The 20,775-nt window shown below is 42.4% G+C and overlaps 1 protein-coding gene across 1 annotated transcript in view; it reads right to left on the bottom strand.

The window, feature by feature from the left end:
- Positions 1-1,021: 1,021 nt before the first annotated feature.
- znhit6 (zinc finger HIT-type containing 6) overlaps positions 1,022-20,775 on the bottom strand; it is a 37,820-nt gene continuing 18,066 nt past the window's right edge. Inside the window, exons 6-10 of the mRNA XM_069680456.1 lie at positions 16,959-17,027; positions 16,628-16,708; positions 13,413-13,493; positions 3,947-4,071; positions 1,022-1,781 (exon numbers count right to left, since the gene is read on the bottom strand). Of these exons, the coding sequence (XP_069536557.1) occupies positions 1,222-1,781; positions 3,947-4,071; positions 13,413-13,493; positions 16,628-16,708; positions 16,959-17,027 (916 nt within the window). The 3' untranslated portion in view covers positions 1,022-1,221. The remainder of the gene's footprint in view (positions 1,782-3,946; positions 4,072-13,412; positions 13,494-16,627; positions 16,709-16,958; positions 17,028-20,775) is intronic.

Raw genomic sequence — 20,775 nt, 5'->3', positions numbered from 1 at the left:
AAAAAGTCAACAAAGGGACACGTTACCTGATAAAGGTCAAACACAATATTATAATAATATTCTTTATTTATAAAATGTTTTTGGAGATACTAGTCAAGACACAAGTGTAGCGAGCTACACACAAACTAAAGGCAGAAGCTAGCACAGGAAATTAAACATTTAAGGCCATATGGTGGTGCAGTGGTTAGCGCTGTCGCCTCACAGCTACAAGGTTCCTGGTTCAAAGTTTGCATGTTCTCTCCGGCTGCTCCGGCTTCCTCCCACAGTCCAAAGACATTCTCATTAGGTTCGTTGGTGACTCTAAATTGCCCGTAGGTGTGAGAGTGAGCATGAAAGGTTGTCTGTCTCTGTGTGTCAGCCCTGTGATTGACTGGTGATCAGTCCAGAGTGTACCCTGCCTCTCGTTCAATGACAGCTGGAATAGGCTGCAGAGCCCTGCGACCCTGAACAGGATAAGCGGAATAGACAATGGATGGATGGATGGATTTAAGGCCACTTTTTCCATATTCATGACATTGAAAATGTACACTTGAGCTTTCAGTTGTATAACACCATCTTAAAAAAGCATGTTGAGTTTTTCCTGTTGTCATTTAAAGTCCTTTTATCCCCTTACAGTTCACTTTTAGGATTTCTGACCCATGTCGGTTAAAGGCTTCGTTTCAGAGTGCACACCATTGACAGTACTTCACTAAACAATTACACCTTACGGTCCATTTATTAGATGTTCTGGAGCTCTCAGTCATTTCACATTAAGGCTCCGAACAGACTGAGTCACATAAAGGGAATCAAAAGATCGAGATGAGCTTAAAAAACGTTCCAGGAAATAGTGATTTTCAGAGAATTGATCGCAGTTTGTCTGTGTGCTGAGGATAGTTAACTACATCTTTAAAGATCATTGATAAATACATGATTACCTAAAACATAATGTTTGTTCTCTTATGTCAGATACCACAGATTTGCAGCAGTGTAACACAAATACCAAAATATTTCCAAACAAAAGTCTTTATTTAAGAAAGCACATTTAGAGACAGATGGGACAAACCTAAACGACAAACACTGAAATGAGTCTTTGTAACCATTGTTCTTCTTTATATTACGTGTTTAAAACAACAGAAAACAGGTCGGGTTGTGTTGCTCCTCCGTGTACCGACACACGATTGATGGCTTCCTGTCAGATACGTCTGCCTCCTCATTTATTTCACCATGAACATCTGGGCATTATCATTCCGATCCACAGCTGTCAGCAGGGTGAGCTGACTCATTCTCATCCTGACAGTGATGGGTATGAACAGGCTCCGGCTCTGTCACAGCATCCTCCTTAGTCATGCTGACCTCGGCGCTCTCTCTGGCAGCTGACTTGTCATCAGTTAAAAAACTAGACTCGATATTTATACACAGATCTCTGCGGCTGTCGCTGTGTTTATTCATGCTGTCATCAACATTAGTGTCCATCGTGTCCGCTGGTCCATCTTTAAACGCCTCCCTGTCATGAGCAGGGCTTTCTGCCCCATCACGGCTCTTAACACATGGTGAGTTTCCTTCAGCATCTCCTTCCTCTTCGTCGCTACTGTCTGCGATCTCCCCCTCCTCCATTTCTTCCTCCCCTGCCTCTCTCTTGGCCCTTTTCTCTCGTGGGGGTTCAGCTTCAGGGCTCGTCTCTTTGGTCCCTGTCCAGATGTTGGTTCCTTGTATGGATGGGGGAACTCGGGTCACATCATCCTTCTCTTGGTCAGGCCCTTTGCTTTTTGTTGTAAAACTACTGCAGGCTTTTGCAGGGTCAGCTGAAACAATATGATCCCCAGTTATGTATAAAAACAGTAAAATAAAGAGTAAATTGTTCGACCTCCAAACATAAACACACGTTATTAGAGCTGTTAGTTAGAAAACAGTGGTTAGAGCACAGCTAGGGTCATGCTGAGGCAGAGACAGACAGTACAGACGGTTGGGGAATGATGGTGCTATGGTTGGCTTCGTGCTGATTGTTGCATAACTAATTGCTTGGCACATTTCTTCATTCTGACAAAGAAGGGCGAACATGTGGAAGAAAGGCTAGAGAATAAATGACCTTATAAATAATAATGTTAAGTTACAAACAAATACTTCTCAATGTGTTCTCCCCACAGCCATCTCTGGGAAAAATCCCGATAAACCTCAGACACTTTGTCCAACATGCTTTTTGTTAGTATCCTAAAAACTAGTTCCCCCGCTGAGCCTATAATATGAAAGATTAATGTAGTTCCCGTTTTCTTCTTGGTGCTGTATTAGACATAATTAAAAAGCTGCTTGCCTCACAGTAACCATTCATCCCGGGAATGGACCATGACTAATACAATTAAATAATGTAATTATGAGGTGAGAGAGGTCATCATCTAGCATAAATGCTTTCATTATGACCTGTCCATACATTTGTGGGTTACTTGCGTAACCCTGGTTCTCCGAGTAGCACAGGCCATATGTCTTACTATGGGGTCTCCTGGCCCCCATACTCACTGAAGCATTTACTTCATTGTGTCACCCAAGAAGTTGTGACATCTCTACCTATATACTGTGTTTCTAGTCATTCCTACACGTTTCTCTACATCCTAAGCTAACTTTACCTGCATAATAACGCTAACTAGCTTAATTGTCCTCAGACTGGAGCAGATACTTCTGTATGGTTGGGGATTCCAGTCTTTTGCTGCTTTCGCTACATGCACATTCTAATACTCTGGTATTTCTCTAAATAGCAGAGTAATAGTGGCATCTTTGCTTATTGTATTAGCTTGGATGGCTACAGTTAGCAAGCTAACAGTAAGAGAACCCTGCAGTCGCCTCAATGGTTTGAATTTTTGGGTGAATCTAACTTTTTGTTTAAAATTTGTTTATGACTTATTACTTAAACTTTTTCTCCCTTGGTGGATCACCTACCAAAGGGTTGCTATGTTTGCAATAGCAACATGAAACACTCATTTATCAACCTGAACTACGTTAACAGCAAGATAGAAATGTCATCACAGACACGCTGACTCACGGTCAGTGAGGCCACAAACTCAACGTAGTTTAAACAAGTTGACTGACGGTCTGCAGGCTGCTTATTGTAAGCCTGCTGGACCCTCAACATCACTTTATCCTCACTGGAAAGGCCGCTGCCACAGTGTCCGATTGCTTTTTATCACTTCCTGCCCGGCTTCCCAGGCCACGGCATGAGCAATTATCAGGATGTTTCTATGGCTGACATTTCAGCAAAACAGTGCGACACCAAGGCCTTATCACTGAAAACACACACGCAGACTAAATTTACCTCATTCGTCATCGGCCCGTCTGGGTCTGACAGTGTAATGATAGTGAGTTATTGTGGTCTTCTGTGACCACACTAAACCCGACACACAGTTTAACCAAAATGTGAACAAATCTCTGTTTGCTTTTTAATGACATGCAGTAATACTCTTAACACTTCTTTGGCCCTGAACTGACAAACAGCTGAGATAAACCACAGGCTGATGTCCCGCTTTCTCTTTTTGTCAGTTCATGAGGTCACTGTACAACAGTAAGCCATGTTTGATCCTCTTATTGGACACGGTCGCTGTTGAGGTTGCATTGGTGTGTGTGATGCTGTGCAGAACACCCTTATATCCGTTGGGGTAGCACGTTGCCATGGTGAAAAATAAGGGAGCAGGGAGTCGCTAAGTCTCAGTTGGAGACACAAGGACATGATACAATGCTGCTGGAATTGGGGAAGCAGAGAGGGGTGTCATTTTGGGGCTATGAAGGGTTTTAACTCATGTCATGTATCCACCCTTTTGTGTAGTTACAGAAAACATGGTTGAAGAGGAAGCGTTAGGCTGAACGTGGTGATACAGGAATGAATATTTGCCAAAACAGAAGCAGCAGTGGGTTAGTGTCGGCGCAGAAAGGAGCTTAAGGACAGGACATGTGTGACATTTAAAGCGAGATAAGGTTTTCTTACCTGTTCCTTTAGGTGGATACTCCTTCCAGTGGTCTCTGAGTACAACATGCAGCACAGGATACTCGATCAGTGTTTTGTAGCTCAGGTTGTCCCTCAGGCTTTTGTGAATGTCCAACTCATGGTACCTATGTCGGATAAAATCGGGGCAAAAAAACACATAGAGGTGATTACAGGACAGTTCAGGTAAAGCATGCTGGGTAAATTATGTGGCATTAAGATTATCGCATGTTTTTAGGGACTTTTAGGACTGTATTCATAGAAGGATAGAAGGATGTCAAGTATTGATATTTTATTCTAACGGTAGAACATTTTGGTGCAAGAATAAAAAACAACAACAATGCTTTTCAGTCAGCTTCACTGGCAGGAAACAAAGATGGAGGCATCATTGTTTAATTGCAATTTAATAGTACTTTGCTTTTAAGCTTTTATTGCAGGTTTTTACGACAGTGTTGTTCAGTCCGTCTGCTTGACAATGCAATTTGGTAGCAATAAAAATTATATGGACATGTTTTTCCTTTGGGGACATTATGCAGTTAAAAAAAGGTAATAAATCACAACACTCAGCGTATCAATAAATGGCAAAAGTTCCTTTAATATCATGTCATAACTGCGGTATCGTGATATTATCTCATCGTCTGGCATCTGTTGAATCCCACCTCCACTAGGTAGCAAGAAAGTTGGAGCAAAAAAGAGCCACTGTTATTGAAGCTCTCTCACTTGGGATAGAAGCCCTTTATTCCAGCCGGCTGTGGCACATTGATGGCTGAGAAATGTTCAAGGATTGATGGAGATTTGAGTCATCTTCTGGCACACTGAAGGTCCTGCTTTGTGTTCGTCTCAAGAGATGGAAACTGTCTCTACCAGGAATCAAAAACATCTCTCACAAGCGCATGAAGAGGCTGTCTCACCCCTCCTTCAGCTCTTTGTATGAGATGACATCAGTCTAGTCTTGTCTCTAAGTAGTCCTGTCATGCATTAGGGATGGTCGTAAATCACCAGACTAAATAGTTAACTGGATTCCTGGGAGACATGGCTTCACTCAACTGATTCAGGACCATCCAGCTCAGGCTGTCATCACCAAAATACCAGGCATTATGTATTTTGGATATATACAGTGACTGGCAGCATCCCCACCAACTGTCAGAGCGGTGCCAGCCATTGTTTGTTTTGCTAAAAGCACAAGCAGACCGAGAACCGCCCAGGTAGACACCCACTCCCAAAGCCAATCAAAGCACTCTGCTATAATGTGACATTTACAGGTTTCTACTGGTGGGCCAGCCTCCAAGAAGCCCTCCCTCTTGGAAGGCTTTCTCTTTGGTGGGCGAAAGATTATTTTGCATGGTCCCACAAATAAACGGCAATATGCGTTGGTACTTTTTGCAGGAAAGGAAAGAAAGGATAGCCTGTGGGTCTCAAAACACGCAGGAAATGTGTTGCCACTGTGCGGCAAATGGAGTATTTTTTCGGTGCATGTTCATTCAGAGGAGCACAAAAACACTTATGCAAGATGGACACCATATTTGACACATTAATTCAGGGGTAGAAAGAAATATTTGGCAGTCAAAAACAGGATATAAACAAGGACTGAATCCCTTTGGTTTGCAATGTGCGCACCAGATAAATACCGTTTCATTTCATTTGTTTTTATGTCTAACTTGTAATTCATTAATGTTCGCGGATGTTTTCTATTTTGGTGCATATACAAGCTAAACTAAAACATGAGTGTTTGCAAACAACAGCGAGGAGAAGGGCAGATCTCTGAGCAGTCTGCGGCTCCCTGTGGTGTCGATGGGATTGTTAAAGCTCCGGCCATTTCTAGAAACACGGCTCAATGACTCAGACGAGAACACGCACACATCTGGTCTCTATATTGTGTTCTAGTGAATGAACAGAACAGAGGGCTAGACGGATGTTCTCTTCGGGGAGGTTCCTATTGTTTTCAACACCACTGCTGAGATGCATCGGCAAGGGTACAGCAGTGGTAAGGTGCAAGGGCGAAGAAACATTCTGATATTGAATAAGCATGACTGTGCCGACAAATTAAATCAGATTAATCCAGCGCTGAGATAAATTGGACATGCCCGCGGCCGTCTACTAGTCCAAGTGAAATTGATTCACTGTTACATATTGTAAGAAAAATGCTCTTGTTGTATTTGGACACTCTTTGCATACTGCTGACTGCAAACGTTTCCCACCATTGCTTGCTAATTCATTATGTCACCTTTTTTTTTTTTGTTGCCGTTCTTGCCAATATTACTGTATGTCGTCAGTGTTGTGTTTAATTATGTAATGACAGGAAAGGGCCTCATTTATAAATGCTGTGAATGCACAAATCAGACCTTGATGGATGCATACGGGGCTTATGTCACAGTTGGATTGTTGAAAAACTAAAGTTGGTGTGAGACAACCATGAATAGCATCATTGTTTCTGACTTGTGCATTTTGAATATGCATTGTTAGATTAACATCAAGACTGGATTTCACTTAAACACATGGGGTTTGAAATACAACAGATCAGATTGTTTCGATTCAATTCCTCCGAACTCTGTTTTGAATCACAAAAACCGAGGTGAACAACAAGAACCATCCATCCATGATCTATACAGCTTATCCCGTTCAGGGTCGCTGGGTGGGGCTGGAGCCTATCCCAGCTGTCATTGGGCGAGAGGCGAGGTACAGCGGTAGAGTCGGTCGACTTTCAATCGGAAGGTTGGTGGTTTGATTCCCCGGCTCCCTCAGTGTACAAGTGTCCTTGGGTAAGACACTGAACCCCAAATTGTACAGCCATCGGTGTGTAAATGTGATGACTGATTGACAGTTGGACACTTTAGGTAGTAGCCCCTGACATCAGTGTATGAGTGGGCGTGTGAATGTGTGGTGTAGTCCATTTACCATTTACCCTGGACCAATGAGACAGACAACCTTTCACGCTCACGGGCAATTTAGAGTCACCAATGAACCTAACGAGCATGTCTTTGGACTGTGGGAGGAAGCCGGAGTACCTGGAGGGAACCCACACATGCACGGGGAGAACATGCAAACTCTACAGTGACAGGCCCACCTCGTTCGAACTAGGAACCTTCTCGCTGTGAGGTGACAGCGCTAACCGCTGCACCACCGTGCAGCCCAACAAGAACCAGTAGTTGACAAAATATTTTAACTGGTTTTAGATCGACAAGCAAACATTCTTTTCCACAGCGTACATTCACTATTTATTCTTAAATGATAATTATGATGTAACATGCCATGTATGCAGATATCTCTTTATAGAGATAAATGATAATATATCAACATTTTCCATTGTTGGACCGTTTCACCAACCATAAAAACTAAGCTACACAAACCTTAACATTGCATTTCAGTCTTGATACCCGTCTTAGTGTTAAGCTTTGCTCCATGTTGTTTTGGTGGTTCAGTCCAATTCCATTTTGCAAGGAGCGCTCTGTACTGTCCCAGAGGCTGGGATTGTGTAAGCAAAAACAGGCTGCCAAAATAGAAGAGCATTTCAAGTAGCGTGTCCACATCACTTTGCGATTAAACAATTCAACTGTCACAGGGTTAAATTACTTGAAGTGTTAGTGAAGCATGATGGGTGCTGTGGTGCAGGTGGTGCCTTTGTGGCAGAGAATATTTTGGGTCTTTGCCCATCCTCTTATGCTGCATCTGTATCCCTGAGCACACGCAGTCACTGAACAATTATGCAATAAAATCTGCTGCTATTAATGCCTTGCTATTTTAGTAAAACTGCCCCAAACCAGTCCAGCATTGCAGGAGAGCAGAGGAAGCATCTGCAGCACAGAAACAAACTCGAACCTAGCTTCAGGGCACGCTGAGGGAGAGCAGATCGAGAGGCTCAGGAGGGCTAAGGAGAGGGTTTGCCACAAATATGAGAGAGAAAGAACTGCTTGGACAGGACAGAAGGATCACTGTCCGATGGGTTTGCAACACGTTAACAAAACACGAATGTACACACACACACACACACACACACACACACACACAGGTTTCCTTTTTGGCTGCAAAAGTAAAAACAGCATCTCCACTTCTGACACATCAACAGGCCTCGATGCTCTGTGGGATTCAGCCGACTGAGAGGAAAAGAAGAGGTAAGGGAGAGGAGTTAAGGGCATCCTCTGGATCTCGAGTGCAATGAATAAAAAGTAAACATTAAAAACTAACACAAACAAACACGCAGAGGAGTGTGAAAGGTTCTCTTGATGCACGACCTGTCTCATTTCCAGTCAGAGAATATTTACTGGTTACACAGCTATGTTTAGTTTAGCACAAGAGCTCCTTTATTGGAGCGGGTTGATATTCCAGTAGTCATTCAGCAACATAAACATGCAGTCGGAGCCTTTGTGCCATGACTACTGCTGCCCATGACTTCATAACCTTAATAATAGCTTTCAAAATTAGAGGCTTTCTGCTAAGACTGCATTATTCAAAAACACGGAGGCCCCTTTGTGGTTGCAAGGCTTTGACCTTGTTTGGACCCCTAAAAAGGGATCGTAAGGGGGGCCTCTCGTCTTATTAGAGCTCAAGTCTGTGGTTGTTGATCTTGTTATGTAACTGCAACCAGTTAATGTGAGGAAATTCCCCCTCCAATAAGCATCCTTATTTTACCCTGCTTCCATTCTTTGCTATAATGTTGACAACACAGACGCTCTAAGAACTAAATTATGGCCCGCTCTTCATGCACGTCATACTCACAGCTATTAAGGTAGGACAGGAAAGGATTACAGAGAGAGAAAGTGAGACAGAGTCTGAGATTTATGCTGCTGAATGACTCAGAATCAAAGACTAGACAGGACACAGTCTCCAGGTCTGATTTACGACTTTAGCTGTATGCGGCTAATAGCTGCTAGGAGTCATTAATAAAATCCTTCTCCAGAAACCGGAGACATTGTTACGTGGATGATACCAACTGTTGTGACTCATTTGTTAAAAATGTCTCCGGAAATGGAAGGTGTGTGCGCCTACGTACCTACATACCAGCCCCCTTTCACGAAGAGGTGGGAAAAACAAACACTGTAACTTTGGTGTAAAATAAGATTGACAAAGAAGAAGAAATGTGGCCAAAAATTGAGGTTCTTGAACTTGTTTCTGTTGTTGTTATAGGACCTCAATATGGAAGAATTCATATTATATCTAACAAAGCCTGAAGGCTTACACAATAAGCTACTGCTACAAGAAGTAGATGCCTGCTCCAATTTGTTTTTCAACTTTAGCTGACGAGCAGAAAAACTGGGGCTGGAAAGAATCTTCAATGAGACATTATATTATGGATTACAGTATATCATATAGGCTCCAATATGTTGTCTATTTTATCCGCCATGTTACATTTTGATTGTCTAGTTTGGTCTTAAACTAATGAACAATTTCCAAGTCATATTTCAAAGCAAGATTCTGACGGTAGGAACAAAATTCAATGGATACTCCTTTCAAGTCTAAGCTAGCAGTCAGTAAAAACTTTAAGTATTTTTGCATCTTTTTGTGGAATTTGCTAACTGCTTTCTATGATTTAGAAATTATATATATATTCTGTGTAGAATGACATCATGTACAGGTGAATAAATGTGACCATCTATCCATCCATTATCTATACCGCTTATTCTGTTAAGGTTCGTGGGGGGGCTGGAGCCTATCCCAGCGGTCATTGGGTGAGAGGCGGAGTTACACCCTGGACTGATCGCCAGTCAATCACAGGGCTGACACACAGAGACAGACAACCTTTCACATTCACACCGACAGGCAATTTAGAGTCACCAATGAACCTAACAAGCATGTCTTTGGACTGTGGGAGGAAGCCGGAGTACCCAGAGGGAACCCACACATGCAGGGAGAACATGCAAACTCCACACAGAAAGGCCCACTTTGTCCGAACCGGGATTAGAACTAAGAACCTTCTAGCTGTGAGGCGACAGCACCAACCACTGCACCAACCGTACATGTGACTACACTGTAACCAATGGGAATCTCTGTTTCTATTTTGATGTTATTTTAAAAACCTTATCAAATCATCTTTCATGTCATTACTATTTTGAAATGAATTCACCTTTAAATTTCAGGAAACTAATGGAAGCTGAAAAACATACCAGGCATGGAGGGGGTCCTATGAGTACTGAGCCATGTGCCTTTATCATTTAACATACTGCACAGCTTTCACGCTTTTCACACAGACATGTCCATGTACTCATCACCGCCACTGATGGAGAGAAATGCAGACACAGCGGGGTAACTTTTCATGAGTGTGAGACACTCAGGTTTTATCAGGCTTTAGAAATCGCTGCCCTCTGACTCACACTTATGTAACATTATGGAGGGGCACAGGTGCACATTTGTTGTGTGTGGTGTGTGAGCGTGTTCAACTTAATGAGGTGTGTATATAAAAACTATACAGAAACATGGACGAGGATTTACTATCTTTAGGGGCTTTTCGACAGCAGGAACTTTCCCCAGGAAGTAGGAACCTTTAGAGGAACTCGTTCAGCAGGTACCAGGGTCTAAGTTTAGTTTCAGGGTAAATGACTTGCCCCCTGAAAAGTCCAAAGTTCCAAAGGTCCAGGAACATTCAGGGCAGAGCCTGCAGTGCTGATCATTTCTGATTGGTCGAGTACTCGCAGCATTTTATTTCACACACTAGTGCTGCACGTTATTGGAAAAAAACATTCATAGTGATATCTTTTTGTTTGCTCTGCCATATTTATTGCAATCTTAAAAAATACAGGAAATTATACCAGATTAATGCAGCATGTTTTCATGTTTCTCTCATCATTTGGGACTTTTAAGTCTATTTCCTTAAAATAACAACCTCCCCTTTTTCCTTTTACCACTCCTGGTTCAGATTGACACCCTTGTGAAAAAGTAGGATAGTTCAGGTGGAGTGACTCCTTATAAAATAAACACAAATAGACCTGTGGGCGGTATGTCATCAACCGTTTCCAGCCACAGCATTAACCAGCACGGGGACGAGGCGCCGCTGTTACAGGAAACATAAACGGACAGTTCACGGAGCGGACGTGCCGCAGTTACATCCGCAGCAAACACGCGGCGTGAGGTTGTGTGTGCCAACAGGAAGTAGGAGGCGGTGAGCTTTCGTGCTTAATTAATCCACTTGTAATGCAATAAAGCACGAAAACAGCACAAGTTGACTCTCCTCCATGGGGATCTCCTCCAACAGGCTAACTGTAGTGTCGCACAAATGATGAACTAAAAGTTCCAGGAACTTTTGGTTGAAAAGCACCTTTTGTTTACTACAAGATTTATCACAAAATCTAATCAAGTCTCATCTGGAAATACTGACAACCATGTTGGAGGCTTTTATAAGTAAGTAACACTTTACTTCAAGAGGTAATTCAAGAGGGTCTCAGGTTGTATTTTTTTGTATTACGGGGTGGGAGACGGGGGCGGTGGGACTGTCCTGAACTGAAACATAAGCAAATATATTGCCTATTGTCCTTATTGTTGTGTTCACTTTTTAGTAGTATACTCTGAACACTCCTCATATTTCAGTTACCATCAGCTGTTGTCTGGCATTAAGATTTTTGACACGAGGATTAAATTGAGTGAAAATCAGTTTAAACCGGTCTGGCTCACCTTTTCGGGTGAAATCTGAAGCAATTTTCTCACCCATTGACCATTATATAAAATCATCCTGGGAGTGTGCAACGTTATAAACTACCTTGTAATGACTGTCATGATTAAGGTCATTATAAAACTTCCATTAAGTCCATATAATGTTAAAAGCTGTCCACCTAACAGCTCACTCTAAACCTTGACTTACAAAGTCGAGATCTCTGCACTCATTTTTCAGTAATTCCTCTCTATATTCTGCCATTAAACGTTATTTATGGGCAGCCCAGCCCACTGGGCAAAACAAGAGGAGCACGTGTGAGTTACAAGGATGAAGGATGGGAGGTTTCATGACGTTTCGTGCTGGCCAGGGGGGTAATGATTATGAGCATCATCATTCACTCCATGACTAAGTGGGAATGGAGGGCAGCCAAAGAATCTGAAAGTAGGCGAGGCAAATGGGTGCTATCATCACCATCACCTGATCCACATAAAGAATCCCTTGAGAGACAGTTAGGGAAGAGCACACGGGACAGAGAGTGTGGAAACAGAGCGAGACAGAAAGTGAAACAAAGCAGATGGAAGATGTTTAAAAGTTGAATTTTCTTGATCAATGGAATTTTTCAAAGCTGGAATCAAAGTAAAAAAGGGAGGAAGGAAAAGCTTGGGCCCGACCGGCCAAACGTCTGTGTAGCTTTGTAGGAATTTACAAGTCAGTGATGTCATGTTCATAATCAAATCATGTCGATTTCATACATGCTGGATAAATCAGTCTCGACTGGCAAGTCCAATCGAAAAGTCACAGCGGTCACACAGACCGGATGCCTGAGCAATGACAGGATCCTTACACACTTATCAAGACTTTAAAAGATCCTTCCATTTTATTTTATGCTCAATATAAAAAAAATTACATTGATTTTAACTATAAAACTGTATGTTTACAACATACAGCTCTGGAAAAAATTAAGAGAGGACTCAAATGTTCCTTAAATCAGCATCTCATCATATCATGACCGGCCCAATCCAGATCTGAACCTCAGTGAAAACCTCCTGAATGTGATCAAGAGGAAGACGGATGGTCACAAGCCATAAAGCTAAGCTGCACGATTTAAGGACCAAGATTGGCCTAACGTCCGTTGTTGAACTTGTTTTCTTTGCATTATTAGAACCAGAGAAACTTATTTTTGCAGTGGACTCTGGCTGAAAAATGTGCCCCAAACTGCAGTTCCTCATATGGCCACTTGGCGCTGGCTCCAAAAGTGAGTCAATTGGCATTCACCCAATAATAACTTCTCAACTTTACAACAGAATTAAAAATGTTTACAGCTTGGTTCACGGAAACATTTGTTTCGAGGGTTAATTTCCCTTTTATTGTGGACAGTACAGACAGGGCCAGATTTCTATATAACACACCTTCAAATTATATTCAGGCTTAAGGCTATGCAGAGTTAAAGGTTTAGCATTATTGATCAATTGTGGACACTAGCTGTCTGCTAGACGTCCCCTTGAGGTTCACTTAACACAATCTCTTGGCTATCCACCTTAATGGCTAAAAAGAACACCAGGCTTCAAAACCATAGTTCAGAAACCAGTGGGCGATGATCTGGTGGTGACATTCACTTCGTATCTCCAGTCTATTATATTTGGCCATACAAAGTGTTTTTACAGCTTTGTTTCTATTGTGCAGGTCAAGACTTGAATCCCCAATCCTACACACTTTCTTTGGAATTCAGGAAACCATTCCAACGGCATAACAGGGGTTTTAGACATGAGGTGTTAAGTCCTATCAGTTGCACAATTCCATAAAGATACATAAAAATATATTTCCCTACAGGAATCAAGGACGACTCTGACATTATACTGATATTGGGGATAAAAGGGAAAAAGTCCTCACCTTACTGAGTTAGCCTTCCTCCCTTCTGCTTTCATGAAGACTTTCACATCATCAGACAGAGCGTGCACATACACCTTCAACCTGAAACAGAAAATCACATCAACACGGGAGATATTAGAGTCTCAACTCCAATCCTACCTTTAACAAAAGACAATAAAAAAAACAAATGGAACCTAGACGCTGCAGAATTTCCCTCGGTGGTTGCCATAAAGGTCACATCACAAAGAGCTCTTTGAGGGTAGAACAGGAGAGACCCAAATGTACACTTGCCTGGTATGCTGACTGATATACAGTCTGTATAGGCCTCTTGTGTAACGTACAATCCTCCCAGCTACTGACAGCCACGGTACCTGAGCCCGCCGTAAACAGCCAGCCAATGAGCCATGGAGAGTTAAACCCCAGTCACTTGAGTCTCGTCTGAGTAGGGCCTGTGTCTACATTGGTGGCAGTGGACCAAGTAAGGTGTCTATTCTAAAGAGACGACACTATGCTCTAGTAGTAGTTTTACATGCTATTTATTAAGCTGACATTTTGCATGCATCAGCTCCTCCAAATATGCTGATTTGCTTCACCACAGTGTTTTACAGCAGACCACTTAATGCTGACTGTTATCAGTTGGGTCAAAGGAGTCAGATCACAATTCTATTACAGCCTCAGATAAGAAATCCTGAGTGTTCGGCAATCAAAGAGCCTGCCTTGTTGAAAGGCAGCAGGTTATGTTAGGGGAAACATGAGATATTACAACATTGTGGGAACATGGAGACATCGACCAAATCCTGTGGGCTGAGGTCGGATTGAGCAGATTGATATTGAAAGATCAGGATAGAAAATGACCTTTGATAACAGCTTGTGTAAATTCACTTTCTCCTTGTTGCATTGAGATTAATTGGACCTATTAAAGGCAGCCACTTCAACTATCCATCTACTCGATGGGAAACATTCACATTCAAGTGGCTGGTACAGATCAGCAGAGTGTTAAATGAATTCAGACTCCTCAGTTCATTTTAATTAGAGATAGAAAAGTGCTGCGGATGGGACAAAACGGTAACACATTATTGAATATGAATCCGTTAACAGCTATATAAATGTACCAACCTGTTCCATCTAAAACGTACAGAGTGATTTGTTCTTGAGGCATAATTCCTCAACGCTGCTGCCAAACACTTTTATAGGGGCTCTGGTCTGCTGTACATGTAGCAGGGGACCTGATACAGGTCATCAGAGCAACAGCTGCAGTCAAGGCTACAACTGACCTACATTTTCTTTTTTAATGTATTTTTTTTGGCCTTTTATGCTTTTATTGAAGTAGACAGGACAGTGGAAAGTGTCGGAAACAAGGGAAGAGAGAGTGGGGACGACACGCGGCAAAGAGCCAAGGGTGGGAGTCGACTGCGGCCTTTGCATGTGTGACGCACTGAGCTAAACCGGTGCCCCTAAATGGCCTTTATTTTCATACAGACAATGGTTTGGACAGCAGAGATGGTCTGATATTATTTCCTTCACATATACATTTTAAGTAGCAGACGCTGCGGACCCAAGACAGTTTGTTGGAGGGGATAATAAATCATGGTATCTGATTGGTTCATTGATTGGCGTACATGCAGATACCTGATACAGCATTTTAGCCTTCATCGGAGGCATGTCCTGTACTGGTAGCGGAATAAGCACAATACATTACTGTGGCTCTAGTGGTAGAGTTGGTCGCCTCTCGATTGGAAGGTTGGGGGTTTGATCCCTGACTGCTACAGTCACATGTCGAAGTGTCCTTAGGCAAGACACGGAACCCCAAATTGCTCCCAAAGGCAGTAACATATATAGACTGTATGACTTACAGTATATAGACGGTCATACAACTTAAAAGTGGGTTTAAGTGGTCGGAAGACTGGAAAAGCGCTTTACAAGCACAGTCCATTTACCGTTTACCAGCGGACAGTAAGTAAGTCAGAAATACAGCATTATATTCATGTGTTTTAACAACTGATACATAAATGCACTCAGGCTGCATCTTAACAACACGGCTGTAGAGAAAACAAAAAGCTCATATGATGTGTAATATTCCCTGGACGATCCCATGCCATAGCACATAAATGTCTCAGTGCTGCTGGAATGAGGGGTGATCGTGAGATATGATGGTATCAGCAATTGGTTCAGCATCAGGATCCAGGAACTGAACTCAGCTTCACAGTTTGGGCAAAAGAAAACGGCTGATTTTAAGTCATTAAGAGAAAACAATGGGCTGAGCTGAAGTCATTAGAAACTTAGAGGTTTTCCAAACCATATATCAATCTGGGGTTGGTTTCTGGGTCTATTATCACATTGTTAAGTGTTCCACTTCTATTTCTGAGTCCAGTGACTGAACCAATCAACCAAGTAGTTTAAATTCAATGCTTCACATTCAGGCTTCTGAGATTGCTGCATGATTCAGCAGGAGATTTATTTAGAAAGCACCATCATACATAGAGTAATTCAAAATGCTTTTCACAGTTAAAAACAGAGCATTATGAGAAGACAAAATATAGTAAAATATAAAAACAGGTCTGGTCAGAATGCAACAGTTTATGCTTCTACTTAATTATAACTGGGTTATAGTTTTTCTTAGTTTTTAGAATTCCCAGAAATCTTTTCTCATGGGTCCTGGTCGCCTTTATTTCTCAACACTTATAACACTGTAGTGTTACCAAGCACTCATACAACAGTGTTAGAAATTTCATAATTCCCTGAACTTTCATCTGAATGGGTCCCAGACCCTGGAGTCCCATACTCGAGCTGGGGCAATGCTCCTGGACTTACTTCCTTTAGTATGGACACAGCTGTCGCTTTAGCCGTCGCTGTCAGGTCCACCCCGAGCTGACACTATTCCCAGATTCATCATCATGTAGAATTGGCCATAAAACATGAACAGAGTATTTACTCACCTGCTGTGGAAATCCCAAACTAACAAACACACATCAGCTCACTACTGTTTGCATGTAGTTACAGAAAGGATGATTTATTCATTAACAACAATATCAATACATTTTTACAGGCCAAAAAGGCATGTAAGTGTATCAAAATTCAAACTTATAGTTAAAGAAAAAATACCTCAATCAGTGCAGTGTCAGAGAGGACGATATATTCCTGATAATTAAGGTTCTTTTCTGGGGTTAAAGGTCGTTGTTCTGTTGGCCCAAGTAAACAAAAACAAAATAATCACATGGAAGTTAAATGTATCTTACTTTTGACGTGTGACGGGGTCCGACTCTGTAGGATGGATGTAAGGGGTCAAGATCTGCTCCAGGGTTTGCTTCTCAGACACCCTGAAACAGGAGAGATTTTCAAGGACGAAGCAAAAGTGTGAAAATGTTGTGAATGTTAGCATCCAAAACAACTCAAATAATGACCATGAGGTCATATATACACTCTTGCCGTGTTGCAGACTGCGCAACTAGATTCTTCTTCTAAGTATTAAAACAGTATTGATATCTTTCTTTTACTCAATAAGACGTTGGCGGGTGCTTCAGCAGACAGTTTGATGAGTGTATTATTGAGTTTTGTTGTATGACTCACCTCCTCTGACTGAACTCTGTGCTACTCTGAGGAAAGAGGAGCTTCACGTGCCACAGGAACAGTCGTTCTCTAAATGGGACACAGAGAAGGTCATGTTTTAGTTTCAGCTTATCAAAAACAGTAGTGCTTGTTGTCTGTTTTTCAACGCAGACAGATGAGGTCACCGCTGCTCTCACAGCATTCCCTTCACAGTCAAACACAAATGCCCTTGTTTAAATTCAGAGCATAAAATGGATTCAGCCTTAATCTGTCCAAGACAATACGCCTGGCTGCTTCCAAAATCTTGTCCATCTGTGGGACTGTGTGTGTGCGTGTGAATAGTAAACCGGAGTCACCATGGAGACAATGTTATATACACTCAATACTAGGACACCAGCTGGAGGATATCAAATAATGATCACTTCTTCTTCTGGGGCAACGCTTTGGGCAGGAACTATTACATGTAGTCGGGGTTTTATTGGGGTTGCTGGGCGTGCTCTACAACCAAACATTCAAACCCTGAAGAGCTGCTGTGTTCATGCGTAGTAATTTCATCATGATGCAAAAATAGGCAACAGAGTGTAATATACTGTATTAACAGCTTGGGAGATATGACTAACAAGACGTGATTGCTGCTAAATTCTTTTCCAGCAAGAGCATTTATTACCATTTTTAAACATTAAAATAAAAGTGACGCCAGGGGAGAAAGATTTGATTTGTGGAGGAAAAAAAAAAGATATTATTTCATGAACCTCGTGATACCTGTGGAGTAGCTTAGCATAAGTTACAGTTAAAAACACACTGGTGCTCTTTGCAGGCCCTCATACAGCCTCTGCCTGAAACGACTCAGTCAGCTCTGTCCCTTTAAGAAACCCCGCTCCGACAAGCCCGCTTTCTTCTGATTGGCCGGCTCTCTGAAGCCTGCTGAGGCTGCACTTTGTGATGTCACAAAATGCAGCGTGTAGAAAAAACTGTGTGTTTGCAGCAGCCTGCAGACTGAGCTGAGAAGCCTGGGAATTACTCCAACATACTTTTACCTACAGATTTGAAACTTCACCCCCGTGGACATCCAACATTGTATCATTATGTCTTAAAATGTGAAACGCCGTAATACACCTTCTTTAAAGGATGTTTTCTGCTTAAAATTTAGTTGACCGCCATATGCATCAAAAAGTCCTGTTTTTCAGAGTCGTATGCCCAACGCACTGAGCTGAACTCTTAACTACAAGGACTTGTGTTGACCAAGACCACAGAATTTGCCATATATAGGGCATCGAGCTGATTCATCAACCAATCCTGCATCACAGCGGAAGCACGTAGGCCTCGTTGGATCTGAGGGATGAAGATGAAACGACCCATAGAGTAATTGTAAGGCACATACAGGAGACCTTGTTATTAGGGGTAAGCATTCACGGAGAGAGATTTAGAGCATGACTTTGAGGTTTCTTTTCATATCTGTAATCTAAATATTTTTGTATCTTTTTTAAAAACAAAGTATGGACATGTCACTGCACTTTTACCTTCAACTGATTCTGAGGATATTCTGTGGTTTCCTGCTGAAACAAGCCAAAGTATGTGTCCACTGGGCGATATGTTAGCATGCTGTAATGTGGTAATATTCACCTTGTTGTATGTTTGTTTTAAGCAATTTATCTTCAAATGTAGCGCTGTCGCCTCACAGCTAGAAGGTTCCGGGTTCGAATACCGGTTCGGACGTAGGGGGCCTTTCTGTGTGGAGTTTGCATGTTCTCCCCGTGCATGCGTGGGTTCCCTCCAGGTGCTCCGGCTTCCTCCCACAGTCCAAAGGCATGCTCGGTTCACTGGCGACTCTAAATTGCCCGTAGGTGTGAATGTGCGCGTGAAAGGTTGTCAGTCTCTATGCGTCAGCCCTGTGATTGACTGGCGATCAGTCCAGGGTGTAACCCCGCCTCTCGCCCAATGACAGCTGGGATTGGCTCAAGCCCCCCAGCGACCCTGAACAGGATAAGCTCATGGATGATGGATGGATGGATCGTCAAATGTAGTTGAGGAAAAAGAGAATTTAGTCAGTAGAGGTGTAATGATGATATTGGAAGATATCAGATTGGGCTCTGAGAAAACTTAATGGATGTTTCCCATGATAACATAATAAAAAATGCAGAGCCGAGGTGTCGTTTGCCTGCAGACGTGGCTCTGGTGCTTGCGAGGTTGTTTCGAGGATACAGATGTAAACATTAGTTCACAGACAGTACGGGTAGGAGGAGTTCAGAAGTAAAGAGGTATGTGCAGAACTGGCAGAACACCCAATGAAAGGTGGTTACGAGTTTCCACTTGGCCGCGAGGAGAGGGTGAATGGGGTAACGCTGTGGGTTGTGTAGGCAGCAGCAGACACGATGGGAGTGGAGACGAGGGGCTGGGTGGGGATTCCCTACGTAACTCTAGGAGGAACCCAACACCTCCAAACCCTTAGTCAGAGGAATTTATGTGTTTGCTGAGAGTTTCATCTCCGGTGCATCCGTGCACATGTGTGCACGTGTGCAGGTGTGTTTGTGTTTGTACATGCAAGGAAATGAGGGTGGGGCACCAGGTGTGATGCCATTATTCTGTCATTACGGCAAATGGAAAGTATGTCTTTCAATGGAAAAGGGGCTTGCCCAAAGATGCATGTGATCATTTCAGGCAAGGCCACAGTGCATACCTGGGATAAGTGCCAGCATTCATTGTTGGGGAGGGGGAGAATAGCATTAAAAAACCACAACAGAAGCACCTGAAACAGTTATTGCTGAAGGGCCTTGAGCGAGGCGAAAAAGAGACGAGTGGGAAACTGGTGAAGCTAGCTGCGCGAGGCGGAACAAAAAGTACATTTTTTTCTGAAAACATGGCTGTTTAAAAAAGGATTAAGAGATAAAATGTCACAAAGATTATGTTGAAACGTTTATAACCTTTACAGAATTCCAAAAGCTCTCTTCTACTTCACGTGGCCGGCACTGAAAGACATTTCCTCTTCCAAGGATTACTCATCAAACGGCTTATTGGACCACAAGAACTCAGCCTAACTTAATGAAACAGGATGATAGAGAAGAGAGTTGAAAGAATGTAAAGTTGTTTAAAACTTGATTCTGCATGCTCCGTGTTTGTATACATATGCAGAAGACTGTTCTCCAGTTTCTTCATATTCTGAGGGTAGCCAGCAAACTGGAAGTACTACTGTGAGCTCTGTTTATTTTGTCTCACTGTGAAACCTCAGTGTCCTGGGTAACAGACCTTGAGGTTTCTAATGATTTTCAGCATCCTGAATGGTTACTGATTCATCTTTCTTAAATTGGCAGAACAACAATAGTTTTTTGTTCCCCTCAGTAGGATACACAATATTTACACAATAAGAATAACTGAAATCACCAGACTCGACTTGTTATGAAGAATCCTTAAAGTAAAGCCACACTCTTCAGAACAAAAGCCTGTTGTTGAATTAGTGAAAATAAAAGCTACCAAACTCCAGTCAATCAATGTGGGGATTGATTTTAATATGCAAGCAAGCAATTAAAGTAATTCAAACCCTGGAGCGAGTCGAGTCTTTAAAAAAACCTTTTAATGAAGACGTCATTCCTCCTAATGGATAAATTAGTCATCTTTGCCCCGAGGAGCTGTGTAATTACTTGTTTGTAGGCTTTGGTGTGCATCTATGTTCTGCTTCTTACAGGCCTGATTCGGGTTTTATTTTGAAATGCAAATGAAACATTAAAATGAACTCCAAATCAGTAGCACGGATAGAACTCTGCTTCTGTTTTTTTAATTAAACTGAGCAATTCACCCTTCACTAAGCCCCTCCCTTGACCTCCCTTGGCCACTGTCCTATCCT

The sequence above is a fragment of the Semicossyphus pulcher genome, unplaced genomic scaffold (genome assembly GCF_022749685.1).
Source record: "Semicossyphus pulcher isolate SPU_LCO1_2020_fin unplaced genomic scaffold, fSemPul1.0.p SCAF_4, whole genome shotgun sequence".
NCBI lineage: Eukaryota > Metazoa > Chordata > Actinopteri > Labriformes > Labridae > Semicossyphus > Semicossyphus pulcher.
Note: the sequence above shows the minus strand (reverse complement) of the source record. Positions and strands in the feature narration are given on the sequence as shown.